This window comes from Martes martes, assembly GCF_963455335.1.
Source record: "Martes martes genome assembly, chromosome: 16".
NCBI lineage: Eukaryota > Metazoa > Chordata > Mammalia > Carnivora > Mustelidae > Martes > Martes martes.
Genome location: NC_137904.1, coordinates 53,798,054 through 53,820,652, shown reverse-complemented (window position 1 = coordinate 53,820,652; position 22,599 = coordinate 53,798,054). Strand labels below are relative to the sequence as shown.

General features: G+C 53.2%; 2 protein-coding genes across 9 annotated transcripts in view; one reads left to right on the top strand and one right to left on the bottom strand.

Moving 5' to 3' along the window:
- The window catches only part of WIPI1 (WD repeat domain, phosphoinositide interacting 1), a 32,427-nt gene extending 23,838 nt beyond the window's left edge, over positions 1-8,589 (top strand). Inside the window, exons 9-13 of the mRNA XM_080825367.1 lie at positions 2,649-2,813; positions 3,592-3,699; positions 4,438-4,556; positions 5,051-5,151; positions 8,058-8,589. Coding sequence (XP_080681493.1) covers positions 2,649-2,813; positions 3,592-3,699; positions 4,438-4,556; positions 5,051-5,151; positions 8,058-8,105 — 541 coding nt within the window. The 3' untranslated portion in view covers positions 8,106-8,589. The remainder of the gene's footprint in view (positions 1-2,648; positions 2,814-3,591; positions 3,700-4,437; positions 4,557-5,050; positions 5,152-8,057) is intronic.
- Positions 8,511-22,599, bottom strand: part of ARSG (arylsulfatase G) — a 103,566-nt gene continuing 89,477 nt past the window's right edge. For 7 of the 8 annotated variants that reach the window (XM_080825358.1, XM_080825359.1, XM_080825362.1 and 4 more), the window contains 3 exons: positions 16,839-16,959; positions 12,344-12,434; positions 8,511-9,515 (listed from right to left, as the gene is read on the bottom strand). In XM_080825358.1, the coding sequence (XP_080681484.1) occupies positions 9,208-9,515; positions 12,344-12,434; positions 16,839-16,959 (520 nt within the window). In that variant the 3' untranslated portion in view covers positions 8,511-9,207. Of the gene's footprint in view, positions 9,516-12,343; positions 12,435-13,139; positions 13,303-16,838; positions 16,960-22,599 lie in introns of all 8 variants that reach the window. The other variant, XM_080825357.1, reaches the window with a different exon arrangement.

Genomic DNA, 22,599 nt, shown 5'->3' with positions numbered 1-22,599 from the left:
CCAGGGTCTGCATGGAAGTAGCAAGTTTTATACCCCTCCCCGCCCAGGCTTCTAGAGCTTCTCCAGAGCGAAAACTCCAGAGGTGTCTAGGAAATGTCCCAGGGACTTGCTTCCACATTCACAATTGTGCCAAGAGAGGCCCCTCTTCTGTACTAAAAGAATTCTCCTAATGTGGTAGAATGTCTACGAGAAAGATCCTTTTTCCACCTACTTTCAAGATACGGTGCCTGGCCTCGTTCTGGGTGTTCGGTGTAGTACATGTCTGTCCGACACCATACCCCACTCCTGTTGTGTATGTATTAGTGTGTGTCTGTCCGACACCCGTACCTGGCTTCTGTCCCCCTTCCTCTGAAACTCCATCCAAGGGCACCAGCAACCAAGTCAGTAAGTACCAAGGATTTTCAGACCTGGTTCCTTCTTCCCTCCACAGGCTAGTGCAATGCTCTTTCTTGGGAAACCTCATTCCCCCGACTGGTGTCGAAAACCCCAGGGGCTGCTCCCTCCCAGCTCCTGCTTGCCTGGAACCCCACGAATGTCCACCCCTGTTCATGGGCATCCCAGAGCTCAGTGTTTGTCCTGTAGTTCTTCTGATCCTGCATGGTCTCCCTAGAGCTTCTATTTGTTTTCTGGACTTTCCTATCTCCTCTCAGACAGCTAGTAAAACATAAGCCCAGATCTCTTCAGGAGCTGGTGTGATAGTTCGGAGCACGGGAGGGTGGCTGGGCTGCTAGGAGTGACCCCGAGGTGCCACGATGGAGTGACCCCAAGCCCCTGCTTCAGCCCCGTCTTCATCTAAGTTCATAATTGGGGCTTCAGACCGGAAGTTGCCATCTGATGGCTCTCCTGCTTCCGTCAGTGATCTCAGAGAGCCAGGAACAACCCCTTCCTCCCCCCGGGTGGCTCTGGACCTTCCCCTCGGCCGTGCGTGAAGCAGAGCCGCCGTGATGGCTCCCACGGGCCTCTGCAGCCCTGTTCCTCGGGCCGCCACCTGAACCGGCTCTTGAGCATCTCCTGTCCGCTCGGTTACGTCTCACTCTTTCTGGGCTCTTCTTACCAGTCCGTCCTGTATCTTCTCAGGGGGCTAGTTTTCTGGAAGCATTCCTTTAAACCTGACCCTCCCTCCTCAGAAACCGTTACCGCCTCCCATGCCCCCAGCTCTGGGAAAGAAGTACCAGCTCCCCCAGCCCGGCATTCAAGGCCCTTCTTGATGCATCTTACCTGCCGTGCGGCCTTCCCGCCTCAGGCACCACAGCCAGACCAGCTTGGCTGTGGCTCCCAGAGGCCTTGCGCACCTGCCTCTGCATCTGCGGGGCCCCCTCCCGCCTTCCTGTCCCAGCGCCCCCACAGCTGAGTTGGACCTGCCTCCGGAGCCCGGCCTTGCGGCCGCGACGCCCAGAACATCCCCAGTCGGTGCAGACACCGTCTCATCAAATAGCATCTGCCGTGTGCCAGGCATGACATGGGGTCCTCCGCGGGGGTCACCTGTTCCCATGCTCAGGACAGCCCTGCCAGGTGGCATGTTAGCCGACTGAGGTTATCGCAGTTTCTCTGGGAGGTGAAGGAACTCCATCCCCCGCCCCCCGCCCTCCTCTGCAGTCCTGGAGGAGCGCCTACCCGCACCCTCCGCGGGGCCTCACAGTTGACATCTCTGTGCCGTGTCTGCCCCGGGAACGCGGGGCCTCTTTGCCTCTTGGCACATCCCACCCCTTGGCGCAGAGCCGCAGAGCAAGCAGGACGGGTCTGTCTCGTGACGCTCAGGATCACAGAATAAGGGCGGAACCACTGAGAGGGGCCATCAGTTTCCGATGGGAACATCCAGGCCCAGAGGCTTGTCCAGGGCCCACCTATCCGACTGGTAAACAAAGTGAGAAGGAAGCCCGTGCTTCCGAGCTGCGGCGTGCGATCCCCACCAGCCCCGGGCCCTGTACACAAGCGGCCTCTCGGCAGTGCTCCCAGGAATGCGTGTGGCCACTGGTCCTTGATGCGCCCCCAGTACGCACAGCGCGAAGGCAGGGCTGTGCCCCCACCCATTCCCACCCCTCACCGACAGAGCAGCCACCCCCACGTCCGCGATGGAGTCAGGTGACGACAGGGGACGCAGCAGGTCTCTCTGATTTATCTCCACCATTGGGACTCCCTGGGGACCCGGGCGGCTTCAGGGCTGTAACCAAACACCATCCAAAGCATTTTGCCTGGAGGTCTGCTTCCCACTCAGTCTGACCAGGGAGGCCTTGACCCTGAGATCGAGCTGTTCTTACGCGAGCCGGGGACAGGCTTGGGCTTCGTTTTCAGAGTCCAGATAGCGATCTCATCTCGTGCCCGCCCCTGGCCCCCTTCTTAGAAATCTGGAAATCAGACTAATCACCGCATGCAACCTCTTTAATGTAGGGAAGCGGTAGCATTAGGAACCTCTTAACGGCTTCGCGATGGCCCCTCCGCAGGACAAACAAGCCCTCGGTGCCCTTCTGGCACAGCCAGCAGAGAACGTCCCGAGCTGTGGCGGGTGGGCAGGACACGATGCGAAGGCACAGTTCCTTCCCGCAGCCGCGAGCACATCTCCCAGCGCTGGGGCGGGCGGGGAGTGGGCCCAGGGCCCGAGCCCGGGCCCGCGGGGCTGTCTCACCTCCACCTGTGCCTTGCTCCCCCAGCCGACCAGAAGAACCTTCGACCTGGACTGGCTACATGGGAAAAATGTTCATGGCTGCTTCCAACTACCTCCCCACCCAGGTGTCAGACATGATGAACCAGGACAGGGCCTTCGCCACCGGACGTCTGAATTTCTCTGGGCAGAGGAACATCTGCTCGCTCTCCACGTACGTACGGCCCCGCCCACCCTCCGCCGGCAAAATCCTTCACCAGGCTGTTTGCCCAGAGTGCAAAGTCCCCAAACACGTGCAGGGAGCCAAAGAAGGATAGGAGACGGCCAAGAGGAAGGGTGAGCCGACTCGAAGGCTGCCATGTCCGTCAGCTGCTTTTCCTCCCTGGTCGTCATGCCTGTTTTGGGGGCGGGGGTGCTGGAAGCTGGCACGGGAACCCCAACTTGCTGGTGATAATGACACTATCTTGAAAGCAATTCCCATTTTTACATAACTCTGTAACAAGGCTCTAGTTCCACAGTCCGGGTTCAGACACCTCTGGGCTTGACAGATACTTTATCTAAGTGGTTTAAAGGAGTTTGTTAAAGAAGCCAAACATTTTTTTTTTTAATTTGATAAAACTAGCCAGCAATGCGGTGGGCCAAGTTTGTCCTTTGTCCTTTCTGTCACCGTTAAAGGCAGAGAGCCACACAAGCCAAAAGCAGTGTCCTGCTCAGGTCAGCGGATATTTTGCTGCCGTGGCTTTTCGAGGAGTAAGAGCAGGCACACGCCTCCTTCTGTCTCATCCCCGGTTACTTTCAAAGACAAGAAATAATCCTCCAGGTAGATCACTAAGGCCAAAAACACCCAGAATCGGGGGCCCGTGGGCTGGGTAAAGGCTTCTGGGGGCAGGAGAAGCCAGTGTGATGGCCAAGGTGGGTGAGGCTTCGTGCCTGAAGCTGGCCCGTCACCTGTCACTGCTGTCACCACAGCACCTGTTTCCCTTGGCTCCTAGGATCCAGAAACTGCCAAGGCTGCTGGTCGCATCGTCTAATGGACACCTTTACATCTACAACTTGGACCCTCAGGACGGAGGAGAATGTGTCTTAATCAAGACCCACAGGTGAAGAGACTAGTTTTCACAAAAGCCTTTTAAGGGCTGGCTGTGTTGAGCTGTCCCTGGGCCGGGAACGACAAGCCTCAGGGCCCTCGCTTGTCTTCCTCACCGGCCTTCTCAGCGGCAGAACTCGAGCGGGCACCCGCTTTGTGCGGGGCTCAGTGCCCAGTGCCCTCACCACCCAGGACGCTCTAGAAAAGTGCCGGGATGAGAACCACGTGCTCAAAGAAAGGGAATGTCTTCCTGCAGCCTTTCCTCCTCGTGCGTAATGGGTGCTCAACGTGGTGCCCAAACAGAATCCAGAAGTTCTCTTGACGTTTGTGACCGAGAGCAAGGCGACCTCCTCCGGCAGCGACAGGACAGCGCGAGCTCCCCCTTGCGAGTGTGGCTCAGCGTCCTCGCCGGGTGTTTCAGGAAGAGCAGAGGGCCCATCCTTGCTCAGTACATATGAGAGAAAGAAGCTAAACATTAGAAGAAAGAAGCTAAACTTTTTTTTTAATTTGATAAAACTAGCCAGCAACGCGGTGAGCCAAGAGAAAAAGAAAGGGGTCACTGTGAGTTGCATGATTGACCCAGGCCGTTCAAGGTCAATGGGAGGTCACATGACCCAGCGGTGTCCAGATAGGTCTATACTTTAAGCTCGAGAGGGCAAGCCTGAGCTTCCGGGTGCTTTTCCTTCTGGCAGTAGCCTGGATATGTGATGATCTCTTTTTTCTCTCCCCTTACCCCAATTGCTGTAATTAGCTTGATTAGCTCAGGAACAACGGAAGAAAATAAAGAAAACGACCTCAGACCTTCATTACCTCAGTCTTACGCAGCAACTGTAGCCAGACCAAGCACCTCGTCGGCCTCCACGGTGCCAGGTGAGTGTGGATGGGGGCGGGGCCTGGCCGGGGGCACCGTGGGGCCGCATTTCTGACCGTGCTTTCTCTCTGCACCGTCACCTATGGATGGAACATGCTCCCTGAACCCCTTCCCTCCTCCCAGGTGTGGCCATGAGAACAGCCTTTCAAGTCAGGTCCCTAAACCTCGCAGGCAGAGCCCCAAATTGTCTCCTCCCCAACAAGTAGTGTCACCCCTCTGAGAAGTGGCCACAGGTGGAGAGTTGGTGGTGCCTGGGGTAGAAGGTGGGTGAGGTCAGCCGGAGGCTTGCAAACTGCACCTCGTGGGGACCTGACCCCTCTGAAGCAGTCTCTCCATTCAATTTTAGTACATGTGCTGCCGAAGCGAGCACCAGTCTCTCCATTCAAAAGGCAAAGGCAGCTCCCCATGGTTTCCCTGGAGGTCCCGCCCCGGGCTCATAGCGTAAGAAGAGGAGACCGTGGGGCTTCTCTCATGTCTCATTCTTGGTTTCCAGGTTATTCTGAGGACGGCGGAGCCCTCCGAGGAGAGGTTATTCCTGAACATGAGTTTGCCACGGGACCAGTGTGTCTTGATGATGAGAATGAATTCCCCCCTGTGAGCATTAGGAATCCCTAAGAGTGGCTCAGTCTGTGCGCTTAGAAGGAAACCTTCACCTTGGGCAGGAGGCGAAGTCACTTTCCCTGTCCTCTCGTGCTGTAACCGCTAACCTCCCCTCTACTAGTCCGAAGCCATGGCGGGGGCCCTGTGCGCAGGCCCCACAGACCAGCCGGCAGGTGTCAGGCTAAAGCCGGCAGCATTCCTATAACTGAATACTAATCCGGGGAGTCTCAGCAGCCTCGAGGCACTTTAACCGGGCTTCCTTCGCACTCTCTGTGCTGCACACGAGGTGGGAATTCGTGCCTGCATAAACTCCATTTGCCTGAGGCTCCTTTAAGGATGTCCTTGCAGAATACTGCCACCTTTTTGCTAAGGACGATGCTCTCACAGGGCTGGGCCTCTGTGCTCTGCAAGCCAGCTAGACCCTCACCCTCCTCCGGCTCTCACTGCCGACCCTGGGCTCCCCCGGGCTCCCAGCCCGGCAGCCGGGTGGAGGGTGGAGGGTGGGAGGCCCGGTTGAGCGCTCTGCTGCATTTCCCTGCATCCTGCTTCTGCCCTTATGGCAGCAAGCGCCCTCCGGTGCAAGGCTTGGCTTCTTCCAGCATTCCCGTCTGAAGAGAGGATCCTTGCTCTGGGTGGCTGCCGGGGCCTCCTTAGCTTCTGATTCTTCAAGCTTCCATTTCGAGCAACCTGCAGACAGCTCTTGCGAGCTACAGTTAGAGTGGGGCACAGAGACACCGGAAATCATTTAGACTTGGAAGCCGTGTTTGGGCCCAGACTCAGAGAACTGCGGAGTCAGGCTCCTGGAGCTGGACTGGGCTCCTCGGGGCCTGTTAGGTCTCCGGCTACAGTGTTTTCCCCTGAGCGTTACTTCACATCAGTTGAAATTCCATTTGCAAAAGGATGGCATCCAGGTCTAGTTTCTTTCTTGTAGAAGTCCTGGGACGACCTGGTAAGCCCAGTCAGCTTTAAAAAAAAAAAAAAAAAGAAAAAGAAAAAAAGGCTGTTTGGGGCCCTCCGTGCATGACGAGAGGGCTGGGTTTGGGATTGCCCAGAAAGGCTCTGCAGATTTCCGCTTGAGAGGTACATCTCTGGCTTTTAATAGGCAGATTGCCAAACCCAGTGCCAACAAGTCCAGTTTATATTTTAGGGGTGGAAAGCACTGGTTCTTAAAAATACTCATTATAAATATAAAATCAGCTGTCAGCTTGCTCTCTCCTGATAAACCAGTTGTTTTGCCTTTGGGGTCCTGTGCCCCAACTAGACATAAAGGGAGCCCTTCCATCCCCCTCAAGAGTTGGCGGTCATTCACCCGAGGTTGTATCTTCTAGGAACCAGAGCAGAGCAGACGTAGGGGGGATAACTGTGTCCCACTATGTCTGGGTTTAGAGGCTTCACCCACTAGGTTCCATTTCAGTAATTTTGGTGAAAGTCTGCGACTGCTACAAGAGACTATTAGATTATTAATTAGATCCTTGACTGTCATCAAAGTAAGCTCTACAACCTCTTGTACTTACACAATTGGGGTACTTCAGATACTGGCTTTCAGGAGGTGGTCCCCTGCCAAAGAAAACCTGCATAAAATAATAGGTACACTGTGTCGATCATGTGTTTGAAGTTTAAAAAAAAAATGGAGATGCTTAAAATCTAGTGGTAGAACTTGTCAAGGGGCCTGTTCTCCTAAACACTGCCAGGAAGCTGGGTATGAGCCGCTTGTCCTGTCTCCCTCTTAAGAACCAAACGCATAAAGTTGGTTTAACTTGCTTCTGGGATTTTTACTTAGACACAAGGAAGGCTTCCTGCCAGTGAGTGCATTGCTCACTGAATGAGATCCCGATTAGACCCTACAGCCGGTGGTTGGGGTCATAGAGGCCATCAAGACCCCAGCCCTGTCCTCCAGCCTCCAGACAGACAGGGAGGACAGGACCGAGCTAGTATAGACTCCCAGTGTGGCGGCAGACAGCCTTGTCCATCTCGCTACGTGGGGGTCAGAGGTGTGAGGGCCACAGGGACCTCCTCTCGACATGGACCATCTCATGCCCTTATTGGCAACGATGTCCAACAGGAGAGGAGATGCTGGACAACTCCTCTCCTTCCCTTTATTCTGTATCAGTATGCCTGTTACAGATACTTGGCCAGGATTCACACCTCTACCCACATCTCTTAAAAACTTCTGGGATCGTGAAAAGATCTTAGAGTCTCAGCTTTGTTAAAACCACCTGTCTTTCAGCTCAGATCATGGGCTTGCCCAGCTAATCTCATGAGGGGCTCCCTGGGCCTTTGCCTTCAGAACACAGGTCATTGTGAGTGGGTCTTTCCTTGTTTTCGTTTTTTTGTTTGTTTTTTTTTTTTTAATATACTCACATGTCCCTGGATCTGATCACTCTTATCTCCTCGAGATTTACTCTGCCCCATAAACAATGAGAAAAGAGAACTGATCATTTCTGGTACTGTAGAAAGGTGCCACATTTGGGAAGCTGTTTTTGTTATATAAGAACACACCAACCTTTACAAGTCTGTGTATTCTCCAACACTAATCTTACTCTCGTGAGCAGGAGTAAGGGAATTGGAACCAAGGGTATTTACTGACTTTTTAGTAGTGATTTAGCAGTCTGTGTTTACAAGATGAGCCTTTAAAAAAATGCATATACATATAAATGCACACACATGTACACACATTTTATACACAGTATTTTTTGAAACTGTGCCATACTCGTCTACACCTAAGATGGGTGGATTTTCTGTGGCCGCGAGTGACGGCCGGTCTGTGGACATTCGGAAAATCTCTACAGTGCCCAGCCTCCCCCTGCTGACCCCGCGTGGGCTCAGATCTGTTAATAATGCAGCCTGCCTAACCGCCTCTTCCTGGAAAGAGTAAGGCCATTCTGTTTTGATTTTGGTAGATAATCTTGTGCCGTGGAAGTCAGAAGGGCAAAACGAAGCAGTCTTGATGAGAAGCGCACCTCAGAAATCAGGACACCCCCTGTCAGGTGGTTTTGGAGAAAACAAGGAAGGTGGAAGAATGGAGTACAGTTGTGTGTGCAGAAAGGGGGGCAGGGGCTGCCTGCTTAAGCCACAGGACATGGTTCACGGCTCTCCGAGCTCTCCTCTGCCCTGGTTGCCAGTGGATACGAGAGACACTATAGACACATCTTGCTATCCGAAATATTATGTTACAGCCATAGTGTCAATGCTAACCAACCATATTGGTCTATAACCGGAATTTATATGATGAAGGGCATTCTTTTAAATGTATGCCGTGTAAAAATGTACTTATAGGAAAATCTCTTTGAATTGTATTTCTTGTATATTACGTACATACAGAGAGACTGTTTTCTGCCAGGCAAAGTATTTTTGCAGTGATTGCAATAAATCATTTATTACCTTTTGAGTCCCATTTAGGACACTGATAATAAAATCATGGCAATTCATTTTTGAGGTGTTCAACTTTTATTTCTTCCCGGTTTTAGGAAGCAGGAAGGATGCCTAAAATCTTTAGAATACAGTCCTCCGATCTTTAAAAGTGGGAGGAGGGAGGCCGGAGCCATGGATTTCTGTGGGTTCTTCTGCGCTGAGACCCGGAAACCTCTAACTCGGTCGTCGGTGCTACTCAGGGCTCCCCCCGCAGCCGCCCAGGAATGGAGCCTCTTGGGCCCCACCCCCAGACCCACAGATCAGAGGCTGCACTTCTGCAAGCTCCCAGCTGACAGGTATGCATATTAAAGATGGAGAAGCAGTATCCTCCATCCAGCTGGGATGAACCTATGCTAAAGCGACCAGCCAAACTGGGTGCAGAGAAAGGAAACTGAAATACAGTAAGTGCTGTGTCAGGGCACGTGGCCAGCATTTTCCTAAATTGCCTTCTTTCATCCTCAGATTCAGAGAATCACAGCCGGGGCTTGATCCAGGTCTAGTTCCAAAGTCCGGGTGCTCTTGGCTCGACCACCACACGCGGGAGGGGCTGCCAAGGGCACAACACAGGGGCTTCAGGGCAAAATTCAGAGACTTAGTTTTACAGCATCTGGAGCTGGACCTGGAACTTGCCGTCGCTTCCTAACGCCTTCTGCCTGGGGGGAAATCGGACTGGCGGGCGCCCTGGCAACGGCAGGCGACGTGGTGGGGACTACAGCAGGGGGTCACAGAAGGATCACGAGTGTAATCTGCTCTGGAGGTGTTGTCACCAGCAATGTCTAGGAGAACATCTGCGAGCACCTCTCTGACCGCGGGCAGTACGCCCTGGTATTCGGCACCGTCTCTGTCTAGAGGCACAGCCTCCCCAGCATCGTCTTCCAGGTTAAAGATCAGAGGAGGCTCATGACGCTGCGCGGGCCCCACAGCCCCATCACAGGCTCTGGCTCCGCCTAGAGAGAGGGTGACAACAAGTACCCCGTCAGACTAGCCTTGGCCCTGTGTTGGGAAGAGGAGAACTGTGATTGATCATACACTAATCCAAACATCCCAGGACTTCAATATTCAAATGACTGTTCTGCCTGTCCAAGAAATCGCCCAGAGATTTTAGGTGCTCATTCCAGAGACACTCCCATTGTCCAGAATGACTTGGAACTTCTCCCGAACTTGCCTCCAGAGCCCTTAGGAGAGCCAATCAGGAATCTCTCCTCTCTACCCTTTGTGAGGAGGTAAGATCTCTTTCCCCCGAACACTGATTTCTTGAACACCAAAATCCTCATCGGGTGGATGGGGCAGGAAGGCAAGGCGAGTAATTTCACTTTGGGTTGCAGGTAAGATTCTTGTATGAATTCGAATCTGGCTATAGAGGCAGCCTCAGAAGAGGAGTAAAAAAAAATGGGAGTCATGGCTGCATCCTTAGCTGTTAATGATTCAGGTGACCTTTTTTTTTTTTTTTTTCGCCTTTTCCATACAAAAAATAGTTAGGTATCTGGCAGAAGTTAATATAATTCAACTGAAAAAAAACAAAAGGAATGCAGGCAAAGGACAGCCATCAGAAATACGGCAATTCCTGAAAGCCTCCTTGGGCTCTGAGCTTCCTGGCAGCCAAACAATAGGGCAGAAACTCATCAGCTGCTCAGGGAAAGCCGTGCTCTTGCCTACTTGTCCTCCTTAATGGTCTTCCTCCTACAGCTGACATTCGGGTCATTCGGCAGAACCTAAGAGTCCCCGTCTTTGCCTAGAATCTGGAGTCCAATTTGGCTCTTCATTGCCAAGAAAGGGCAGACAGAGAATGAGGTTTGCAGTCAGTCGAGCAAGGCCAGCAATGAATGCCTCTTATAAAAATGTAAGACTTCCACTCCACAGAATCATGGAACAAGCCCTCCTACGGGTAACACGTCTAAATTCTAGGCAAAATATTTAGGAAAAAAAAAAAAAAAGGAAGGCACCAGCAAGTTACCAAGGTAGGCAGAAACTGAAAAAAACTTGATCACTGAAAGACAGAGGTCACGGGGGTTGGGTCTGCATTTAAGAGGACCCCCCCACCAACAGAGATACCCCTCAGCCTGTGTAGCAGGGAGGAGCTAGAGCCCAGGGAGGGAACTGTCCTCCCTTTGACTTGAGCTCTTTGGGACAGAGCTCAGGGCTGCCACAACAGGAGAAAATGGACGAGTAGAAATCTCAGGAAGGAGGAGGGAGCCAGAGAGGAGAAAGCCTCAAAATCCGTGGACAAACTCCCTCCACATCGTTCTCTAATGTAGTAGATGTCAAGACATGTTGTTTATCTGAAATAGCTTTGAGTAATAAGGATGCGAATTTTCAAAGAGAAGGGGAAGGGAGGAATCAAAACATGTCACACTCTTCCTCCCCAACACACACCCAGCTGTTTAGGGGTCCGTCCTCCCCATCCTCGTGCTAACGGTCCTGGGACTTGGTGACTCCTCAGAAGAACTTCCCTCCCCTGGGTATCATAATTCCTGTCCGATTGTGATCGTTTTTGAACAGTCCGATGACTTCATAGTAACATTCAGGATTCCAATCCCGTGGTGCCAAGGGCTTTCTGGCAGGGCTGTGACTTCTGAAATTAACTCAGCCTGGAGAACCCATACCTCTGAGATAATGTAATGTAAGGACTGTAATCTAGAAACTTTCCATCTGAAAGCATAACAAATATCTGACTGGTTTGTATTTTAGGCTTTGGAGAATCAATAATTCTTGTGGCATTTTTAATATCCCTCAAGTTATGAACTCAAAGAACTTGTTTTGTTTTTATGCCACATTTTTCTTCGGGATCACGTATTTACACTCAGGGAAAATCATTTCTGTTCTTTATAATTCTTTGGAATGCTCTAACATGAAACAACTGAATCAAATTGGAATCTGCACCAGGTCCCAGATTTTGCTTTGTTTATTTTTTTTGTTTTTCATTCACTGAAAGAAAAATGTTAGGGTCCCTGTGAGGTATGAGGCGCTGTGCTCAGCACTTAAAGACAACAAAAATGAAATATCTTACAAAGCTCAAAACTAGTAGGGGAAATAAAACATGGACCCAAATGATTGGCAGACAAGGCAGAACGTGATCATGATCAGAGCTTCCCCAAACTGTACCCAGCCGGGAAGATGAGAGGGAGTTTTATGACCTGACCGGGGTACTAGAATTTGATGGGAGGCCCTAGCCGCTGAGAGAGGTTTTGATATGAGGCAAAGGACGAAGGCCATTGCTCTTGGAGAACTGACCCTGGAGAAGTGTGGGGACCCAGGCTGGAAGGAGCCTGAACTCAGTGGGCAGCAAGAAGCCATTGGAAGATTCTGAGAATCAAACGGACCCAGTATCACATTTCTACAACGTATATTTAAGACGGTCGGCTAGTGAACCACGATGCAGACACTTCTGTCAGTTTGCTAACTCAACCTCTCAAGTCTATTTTCTGAAACAGTCCATTGTCCAATAAATTACACTTTAAAACATCCCTAAGCTCCCATTTCATGTTCAGCCAAACTGGCATTTAAAGCCGAACAATGGAATGAAACGTTCTTCAGGGGAAAGGAACCGTGTTAAGTGTGCTGACTGGCTCTGAGCTTGCTGGAAATGTCAGCCAACGGCAGACCTTATTTTCCTGTTCGTGGGGGCAGAGGGCCTGTGCTGGGGCAGGGGGTGGGAGCTCCGATCATTTATTTTCTACCAAATCCTATAGATTTTTGAGAGCTCCCTGTAGGACGCCAGCCCCCACTCGCTCCTGGAGGCCTCCCGGAAGATCTGGGCAGGGGCCACCTGACTCACCGCTGATGTAGAAGGCCTTGTAGTGCCCCAGGCGGACCGTCTGAAGGGCTCCGTACTCTCCAGCTGCCCCACTGTTGGGGTGGAAAAGTACCTGAGGAAGAGAAGCAGAACTTCCTAACCAGACAGCCACGCTGGTGACTCCCTGGAAAGCATTCCTTTCTCCGTCGTGGTGCCCGGCCCACCACCCCCACCCCCACATGGCCCCAAATGCTGACCAACACGGGTCTGTGGGCCACACCAGCCAACCCCCCTGGGAGGCCTCCCTGAAGTAGCTATCAGGCCAGTTAATTAAATCAGAGTGGGCTGTCGCTCAGGTCAGATTCCTACAGAATGCACAGGGTCTGGGGCAAAATCAAAGTGAGAGAAAGCTTGTTCAATGCCAAAGAATTTCAAGAGGGCACAGCATCAGCTCTTGAACCCGGCTGCAGGGCTGTCCTAAGTGCGGGGGACCCCATGTGACCCAGCACCGGTCACACACCTGCCGGGACCCCAGCCCTCAAGTTCACGCTAGGGCCTGGGGATCTGCCTGTCTCCCAGATCTCCCCGGGCACTCCGGCACAGGTGTTCCTCAGATCTCCTTGGAAGAACAGCTTCTTTAGCATCCAGCTGACTTTCGGGCTCTCCCTTGAGTAAGGGTGGCCTGAGAAGGCATCCTTGAGAGGCATGGTTTCTCCAGAAGTGAGCACAGCCTAACGTGGATGTCCTCAACTTTGACTCCGTCCTAACACTCGGACTGAGGAAATCCTCCCTCATCAGGCCATGGATGAAAGAATCACCCGACAGAGCGGAAACACACCTAATTCGGGCTTTGCCAAGGGCAGGATTTGGTAGGAAATAAATGACCAGTGTCCTTGGTCAGTTGGTGGGTTTGGGCTGCAAGCGGGAGGCCGCCCTGGGATGAACCATGACCGATATATATCACTGGAAAGGCGCTTACGTGATTCAAAGTTTCCATGGGGCTAAAAAAAAAAAAAAAATGAGAAACATCTGTTGGAGCAGTAAACAGCTGTCCCCCCAAGTTTCCCGGCTCCAAGAGGATGCGGCGGAGGGCGGGGCTCCTCCCACACCTGCAGCTTCCGTGCTGTGCTCTCGTGACAGTCCCTGCAAGGTCCCCAGCCAGCGTGATGACAGCAGGCTCCTTCCAAACAGGAAAAGAAGTCGTAACTCAAAACCCACTCTTCTGCCAGGCCTGCAGGAAGCCAAGCCCGACACCGCAGGAGGCCGTTTGGTTTCCTCCTGGAGAAGGCAGGAAGTGGGGGACTTGGAAAAACGACCTAAGACGTACTCAGACATCCAGGAGGTGGGAGTCACGCTCCGCTGGTTCAAATCGGACCATGATTTGAGTCTCAGTCACAGAAATTCCGTCAGGGTGGGCTGCCATGTCCAGGATATTTACGCCGCGTTACCAGAGGCAACTTCCAAAATCCAAGAGGAAGAGGAAGCAAAACTTCAGGTTGGCTCCCGCTCTGAAACAGGGATGGGTTTTGTTTTCCTTCGTGCAGACTGGCCAGGGCGTTCTTGTTTCTACCAACAGAGGAAGAAGGCTGGCAAATTTACACATGAATCACCGCTTTAGACGGTCCTCTCCCGGAGGACACTGGGTCGGAATTTCAAAGATAACTTTATCTTCTGCAACCATGCTGCACAGTCTTCCCCGCCTTCCTTACCTGTTCGCTTTGTTCCATTTTGTTTTAAGCAGGCGGGCATCTCCTTGGGCCCTGGAGGCTCGGGGGTTTGTGGTACACGTGTGCACACGCACGTGCGCACACACGCATGCACGCACACGTGCAGGTGGGGCTGCAAAGTCCTGCTCCAAAAGGGGCCAGCCACCCAGCAGGGCGGCTTCCACCACTAGGGGCCTCCCTAAGAGAAGTGATGCCACTTTCCGAGCCTTGCAACCCAGCGCCCAGCTCCTGGACGGATGGCTTCCAGGAAGGTGCCACGTCTTTCAGGACCCACAGCAGCCCCAGACCAGTTTGGACTGGCAGATGCAGAGCCACTGAAGAAGCCATCCCTTTGCTGACAATCTGTGGACTTGGTGGTGACCTAGAGCTGCTGGAGGACTCGACCCCTGGGGACGCGACAACCTCCCGTGCTTCCATCCGGGCAAACACGAAAGCAGGATACCCAGGGCAGCCTCCCCGGCCGGGCTCCCCTCCCCCTCCCTGTGGTTGCCCTCAGTGCCCAGATGCAGACCAGGTGCAAGACCGCGCAGGCTGCTGGCAGCCGCTACGGGTTTTAAACACCACCCGACGTCCCTTTGGGAAAACCCGGCAGCCCATGATTTGCCTTTAAATCCCTCCACATCGGGCCCGGGAGGTCGCCAGTGGGCCTGTGGCTCTAGGCGGCTTGAGCTCTTCAACTTGCGGTTACTTCATTTGCAAAATAGGGAAGAACCCCACTGCCCAGCCGTATTTGCATATTGTTTTTGAGATGATCGTCTAGGAGTTACTTTGAGCTTCTTGAAACTGGACTGGTTTTCTAAACCACACCACGCTGGAACCCTGGTAAGCCCAGGACCCGTCACAGTGTGGACACACAGTGCGCTTCTTTAAAATCCACGCGGAGTCCCGAAGGTGCCTGTACACATCTGTGCATATGGTTGTAAAGCTGTAAAGCTGTGTGGTCACTCCCTGCACCTCCTGGCCTCTCAGCAAGTTCAAGACGATTTACTCTAGTCTTTCCAGCGGGTGACCAGAAAAGACCCGATCCAGGGCCAACAATCACCTGTGCTGCCCTCAAACTCCAAATAATCTTATCTCCAGCGTCTTCACAAACACTGCGGGCATCTGGCGCTTGGGGAGGCTGGGTGTGGCCCGAAGGTACCAGCACCCGAGCGCTTTTGCTCTTGAAGATTCCATCAGTGGCTTCCGGTGAGCCCTGAGTACTGTTTCCTCCTGGGCCCCAGGGTGTGGTCAGGGAGCCACCCCGCCGCCCTCGAGCCGCGTCCCCACACATCCTCTGTCTCCACGAAAACCCCTAACAGTGCTGCGGCATGGGTCTTGTCTTCCCGCCTGGTTCCCGGGCCCACCCCCCCAAGCCCCTCCAACCCCCCCCAACCCCCCAGCACCCCCCACCCCCCTGCCAGGCACTAGCCCAGCGACAGAGAGGCCCCGAGCCTGGGCCTAGGTGACCCTGCACAAAGCAGCAACTGGACAGAGAGTGAGCGCGCTCGCGTCTGAGAACGGAAGTGAGTGCGAAGGAGCTGGCTTCCACAGGCAGACCGAGCACGTCAAGGAGCCCAGAGTCCTTGAAGCACTTCCTGGTGACCCCAATCATTCTATTAGTAGCCGCCGTAATAAACACTCAGGAGCACCTCTCCACTGACGTCTTCCATAACCCCCCAGGGTCACATAGTGCAAACCTCCAGCCTGAAGGCGGAAACCATCTTCCTGCTGCTTCACTGCCTCTCAGCGGGACTCAACCTGAATGGGTCGACAGCTCTAGAAGCTTCCTTATTGCAGAAGAAGCCATACTTCTTCAGAGGGCATGACTGATAAACCCCAGAAACTGCATGAGTGCTCACAGAAGCATGGGGGGCCCCCCTTGGGGCCAGAGTGCCGGCCTGCCCCGGGCCGGCTGAGGTACGGGGGCGGCTTCGGTGACCATCACTGCACATCTGAGCAGCATTTGAGTCACTCCCATGTGATCCTCAGTAAAGACACAAATAGACCCTTTGATGTGTAGGTCCTGAACTGAGAAGCCATGTGCTTGCTGGGCCCTACAAAGGGGTTTGGGGTTCCCTCCGCCCACTTCCTCTTCCTTTGGGTGAAAGGAAAACACACGGAAATGACATGGAAAGGCCATTGGGCCCGACACTTCCTGTCACTGCCCCTGAAAGCCTCAGCACACATGAGGAGGGGACCCTGGGGTGCAGGGGCTACAGTCACAGGCCGGGCCCTCCGGGAGCCAGGGGGAAAGGCGGGGGCATAAAGCGTTCGTTGGCCCTGCCGTCCAAGAGTTGTTTCGTTCAGGTGTCTGCATTCATCTACTCATCAGATCCACATTGACCCCATGCTGGCTAGGGGCCAGGCACTGCGAGGTGCATTGAGAATTCTTGGTGAGATCCTTGCCTTCCAGAAAGTTCCATTTTGGGGGGGGAGCCCCATGATACACAAGTCACTCTCACTACTCAGCCATCTCCTCCCACAAAAAAAGTGCCGGGTGCTTACGATGTCAGAAAACTCGGTAATTGTGAAAAAATCCTGTTATCGGGAATCAGCACCCCCGTATACCAGCTCTAAGCCAAATTGTTAAATATAAGTCTGGCTTGGAAAACTGGATTGACTGCAGGGGAAGAGGGGGAGGGGAGTGGAAAGAGAGATTTGTCTCAAAGACATCATCCATCAGGCTTTCTCAAACTAGGTCTGGAGCAGCCACCTCCATGTGAGAAGAGAACCAGGATGTTTCTCTTCGCACAAAGGTGACCCTGGATGAGAGGCAGCAGGCCGATCCCCTGAAAAGCCCGAGCAGAGCACACACCTCCTCCACTTACCCTGTGCCCAGTCTGCAACCAGCCAAAGAGCACCTCGGAGGCATCCAAACCATCAAAGTGCCGGTCCTTGGGCAGGCTGGCCCCAGCCAGAGCTACCACAGTGGGGAAGATGTCCAGCACACTGCAGGAAGAACAAGACAGCATCGCCCCCGCTATTTCCAGACTCTCTCCCTGGCCACCCTGTGGTCAAGGCCCACCCAAGCCAGCCCAGACTGAGCACTGATATTCTCCCTCACAGCCCGCCCCCCTCCCCTGCCTGCCTCTCCTTTCTTCAGGTTCCACCTGGATTTCTGCTCCCCGAAGAAGAAGAATGGCACAGCGGTTTCACACTCAAGCCCTGCAGCTGAGAGTTACCTGGCCTCAAATCCCAAGGTTGCATCTATCTGGCTTCTCAATGCCTCGATTTTCTATTCTTTAAAATGGGCATGATGATAATAGTGCCCACCTCATGGGGTTTTGTGTGGGTGAGACACACAGAGAAGGCATGTAGAAGACCTCTGAACGGGCTCACAGGGTGCTTGTGTTATAATTATTCACAAGAGGGACACCTGGGTGGCTCAGTCAGTTATGTCTCTGCCTTCACCTTAGGGTCATGATCCCAGGGTCCTGGGATCAAGGCCCTCGTTGGGCTCCTTGCTCAGGGGGGAGTCACCTTCTCCCTCTCCCTCTGCCCCTCCTCCCTCTTGTGCTCTTTCTCAACTAAATAAATAAAATCTGTTAAAAAAAAAATCAAAATGGGGCGCCTGGGTGGCTCAGTTGTTACGAATCTGCCTTCATCTCAGGTCAATGATCCCACGTCCTGGGATCAAGCCCATCAGGCTCAGCGGGAAGCCTGCTTCTCCCTCTCCCACTCCCCCTGCCTGTGTCCCCTCTCTTGCTGTTTCTCTCTGTCAAAAAAATAAAATTTTTTTTCTTTAAAAAGGATATTTTAAAAAAATAAAATAAAAATTTTTAAAAAATAAAATAAAAACTGTTCACGAGAGCATCCCTATGGACCTAAGAACAAAGGGGCTCTACCTGTTAACACCTAAGCCACACGCACTAGCTGAGAGGGGACAGTGTGTGACAGGTACCTGCTAGAGAAGGTACACTTCATTATTTCTTCCCTGGGTCTCTGTGTCACAAATATTCAGTCTTTGTTTAAAATGCCGTGGTACATGAAACAGTCCACCCCTTTATTTCAGTTACTTTTTCCCCATTACAAAATAGTAAATGTTTAAGGTAGGAGAAAAAATATCTAGAACATGTAGAAATATAAAAGAGAGAGCACTGCACAAATAGTGCATTACCCAAAGCTAGCCACTGTTACCATTTTGGTGGATTTTGTTAATGTGGTTTTTTTTAAGTCATGTGGTACATAAATTTTACTCTGTTCTAGGGCCCATCTTCTGCCAGCTTGCTGTGCTTTGTCAGAAAAAAAAACTCTCCGGTGTAAACGAATGCACCATCCTTTCAACAAGGCTGTTTCTACCCAAGGGCCAGGCCAAAGGAGTCAGAGGGCTGCGAGACAGTCATGGAGGCAGGGCCAAGGGAAGCCCCGCCCCCGCCCCAGAGAGGCCCTGGTTCGCCTAAGGCTGGGCAAAGCCCTGAGCTTCAGGCATACTTCTGCTCTCCCCACACCCCCAGGGCAGAATCTCTCCCTGAACGAAGGCACAGAATGTGTTTCTGGTTTGCCTTCAGCTTTCATGGTCCACAGAGCTGGTGGCTCGTCTCTGGAGATACTCGGTCCAGGAGCTAGCATCCCACACGGGCCAAGTCAAGGAGTACTGAGTAAGCACTAACGGGGTCCAGCACAGTCCAGAAGCCTGTCCAGAGTCCAAGGATCCTGGGACAGATTGGGCAGCGCGCAGCCCTGCGGTGCAGTCCGAGAAGGCCACGGTGGCCAGGGGCTGTTGGTCCGAGCTTTCTCTAAATTGCACCCCTAAGAGAGTCTAGCGTCACAGACGGGTCACATCCGTGAGCAAGAAAAACAGCATCTGTGTTTTTTTGGCATGTAGAGCATACTTTCTCTTTCTACCTTAACATTTTCTCCCCGGTATCAGGAGGCTTCACATCTTCTAACGGATCAAAGCATGAAGTCCAATGTTCTTGGGACCCTAGCATCTCAGAATTGGTCAGGGTCCCCAGAGGTACCCTGTCTACCCAGAGCACAAAGAAAACCTTGGCGCACGAGAAAATCTTCAACATCTCTGATGACTTGCCAATCCAGCACTGATTGCCAAGCCCAGGATGTCACCCAGTCTTTCCTTCTGTCCTGGAGGAAGCCAAGCCCGTGAGGTTAGCCCTGGAAGAGGGGGCTCTTGGGCACACATGGTCCCAGTGCCATCCCAGGGCTGGGTCCCCAGCCGAGGTGTAAGCTCGGAGAAAATGTTGGTCCTATGGAGGCCACCGAAGGGAGCCTAGCTGCTCCCAATCTTAAACCTCATTCAAGAAACTAAACTGGTCCTAAGAGTCTTTAAAATCTTCGAGAAAGAGATGACAATAACAACAACAACAAAACAAAACAAAACAAAACAAAAAACCACAAAAAACCTCCAGAACATACATTTTCAAGTTTCTGTGGCTGATGATACTCGGGATGGAAGCTTTGGGCAAGGCCACATTCTGCCTTTTATGGGCTCTTTGTGGGTTCTATCTTCCATACAAAATATTAAAAATTCCATTTCACAACTGGGGCGACAGAGAGATGCAAAGAGAAATAATGCATATTAAATCATTTTCTTCAACCTGAAAGTTTTTTCTTTTCCTTCTGATTTTAGAAGAAATTAAAAATCTCCTGCATCCCTAAAAATCTCGTGGGCCTGGCCCTGGGCCCCCCGACTCCCACCCTAGCCTCAGGGACAAGTCAATCCTGGCTTCTGGAGGTGGGAAACCCTGCTTCCCTGTGCCTGCGGTTTCTCTGCACAGTGACACAAAATGCTGCCATCAGAGCGGGCGGGGGTTCTGCTGCCCACAGGAAAATAGTTTCTTTCCTTCTTAATATGGCTGCAGCCAGGCCGCGCACAGAAAGTTGTTCAGAGGGAGTGTGGGTCCTTGTGCTCCTCTCCACGGTGTTGCCACAGGAACCAGGGCACGGAGACCCTGCGATGGGGAAGGTGCCGCGGGGCCCGGCTGGCCGAGCACAAGGGCTGCCAGGAGCTTGGTAGGCGGCCCAGCAGCCCCAAAGGACACGTGTCAATGGGAACTGGGGATGGGTCCACGTCCTGGGGGGGAGCACATCCATGGCAGAAGGAAGGGCTGAGAAGGGAAGCGTTTCCTAGAAGCTGGGGACATTATATCTGGGGAAAGGCGGTGTGATCTGAAGATGGGAAGTGGGAAGGGCAAGGCGGTTACCAAGGGAAGGACCGGGGGGGGGGGGGGGGGGTACTCGAGCCTGAACACAGAGGGAGGGGACAGCAGAACTTCCTCCAGGTCGCAGGAGACTGGGAACTGTCCCTAGGACATGGGAGCAGCTCCTTTTTGGCATTTCGTTGTAAGTTTCTTCCCGTTGTAACTCCCTCTGCTGAGTCCTGGGAATAGTAGGAGCGCACCCCTTCTTGGCCTGAGCACCTCTGCGAACCGTGGAGAGGCTGCAGCTGCCCCCAGGCCCCTGCCTCAGGTCCCCCTTAGAGGCCGGCAGAACCCCACAGCACTGCTTCCAGGAAACACGGGCGTCCCCGAGTGTCAGGAGCCCCCACCACAAAGCGCGCACATCGTTCCCTAGCAAAGCACGGCTCGGGGTGGGGGTGGGTGCACGGACCCCCCCACACACACAAGCTCCACCACCCATTGCCCACGGGAAAGGGGGGGACTCTGAAAGGAAGTGTGTGGCTAGACCTTGCCCTTGTGGTGACATCTAAACCACAGCACGCTGATGTGAACTCGGTCTTCTCAGGGCTTCGACTTCCGGCCTCCCGGACTGGGCCTCGGGACAGGGCAGTAGCAGGCCAATCACCCTTCCACACAACTGATGGCACTGCAGGTAACCCAAGAGGGGCTACCTACTCTCCTGCCTAAATGGCACCTTTAGATGTTTTTCCAAATGAGATCTGGTCACCTTATTCTCAGCGCAGGAATCTCTGATGCTCTGTTCTGAACAGAGATGGCAGGCTCCTGGCTCACAGATGCAGAGCATAAGCTTCGCCTCTTTGTATCTGGCGCTGAGCCGGCCTGAGTCTATCCTCCCCAGCATATCTGGTGCTGCCTGGAGGTGTTTTGATGGTCACAGCTGGGGATGGAGGGACCACTGGCATCTAGCAGGTAAAGGCCAGGGACATGGCTCAACCTCCTACAGTGCAAAAGACAGTCCCCCCCCCGAGCAGAGAAAGATCCTGCTCAAAATGTCAACAGTGCCAGGCTTGAGCTGTCCCGCCTTAGAGTCTGAGGTTCAAACCACCAGGCCCTTTTTATGGATGCTGCCAAAGCCCTGGCCTCCTGAGGGTAGGTTAGCTCCTAACCGTCAGGAACTTTCTGTCTGATTTGCTCACTGCTCCATCCCCAGTCCCTAGAGCAATGCTTGGCCCACAGCTGGACCCAACCATAAATATTCGTTGAGTAAAGGAATTCCCCTCACTCTGTAATTATGTCACTGGGCTTTGGGGTTCAGGACATGTGTAAGACCTTTCTTTGACCTCGTTACGTCACATGAGTGTACAATGGAACATTCACAGTGTCTCTGAACGGGAACCAATGGAGTAAGCGTGAACCCCTCTTCCCACACCTCCTCCCCCAACACACGTTTTACTCTCTGTATTCATGAGTGTTCAGATCAACCTGTCTCTTCCCATCACAGCTCGGGGCCACCAGAACCGAGGCATTAAGGAACTCTGGCCTTAGCTCTGAATGGCTCTGGGGAGCTCTCTCTGTTGTGGAAGAAGCTCTGTACCCCCTCGAGGAATCTGGTACTAGCCCAGGTGCTAAGCGCTCTGGGAGCGAGTGCCTGGCCAGGCGCCCGAGGACATGAAGTATTCTCATCAGTTTCTTGAAGACGGATTGTAAGGCTCTTCTCCTTAGAGCGGACCCTGAAGGAATCACGGAAGAGAGCCACAGGGGCCAGTCCCGGCAGGAAGGACACTCCACCCGAGTCGGCTTTCACGGACGGATTCAGGTGGGGAAACAGCAGGAGGTGAACGCTATGGGGACAAACTCTCTGGCTACAACTAGGCCAACTTTAACCCCCCAAATATCCTGCAGGGAACTGATGGGGCCTTATCAGGCTTGTCCTGCTTAAAACTCCAGAGGCCCTCGGACAAATGCTATCTTGTGCCAAGACTCGCTTTTTTCAGTCAACCAAACTATTCCAAAAGTCAGTTGTCCCTTCTGAGGCCTTGAACCATTAATGCGAGGGCACGATGTTTTCACGGCGCTGTGGCTGACCCTAGGTGCAAACACCCTTCTCCCACGAGAAGCACGTGCCTGGTTTTCAGCGGTGGGACTTGAGATACTGCCCAGTGATTCGTGTATGTGCAGCCCAGCCTGTGAAAGCCTGGCCCGGCTGCACCAAGTCAGCCCCATAAAAAGCAGCCCTTCTGGCCCTCGTCCCGGCCGGCCTGACATCACAGACTGCAGCCCACGCTGCTGTTGTCACACCTGCTCCCCCCTCACCCCAACAGCTCCCTGCCCCCTCCTGGTTGTACTGTACAGGGCTCCCCTGGAGTCCTGGGGGCCCCCAGGCTGCCAGGGATGATGCCTACCCCCCCCTCCACCCCGGCCCCTTGCTTTCCCCTAGGCTTCAGTCTTTCTCCTCGCGCCCCACCAGGCCCGGGGATGCTGCAAGGAGCCC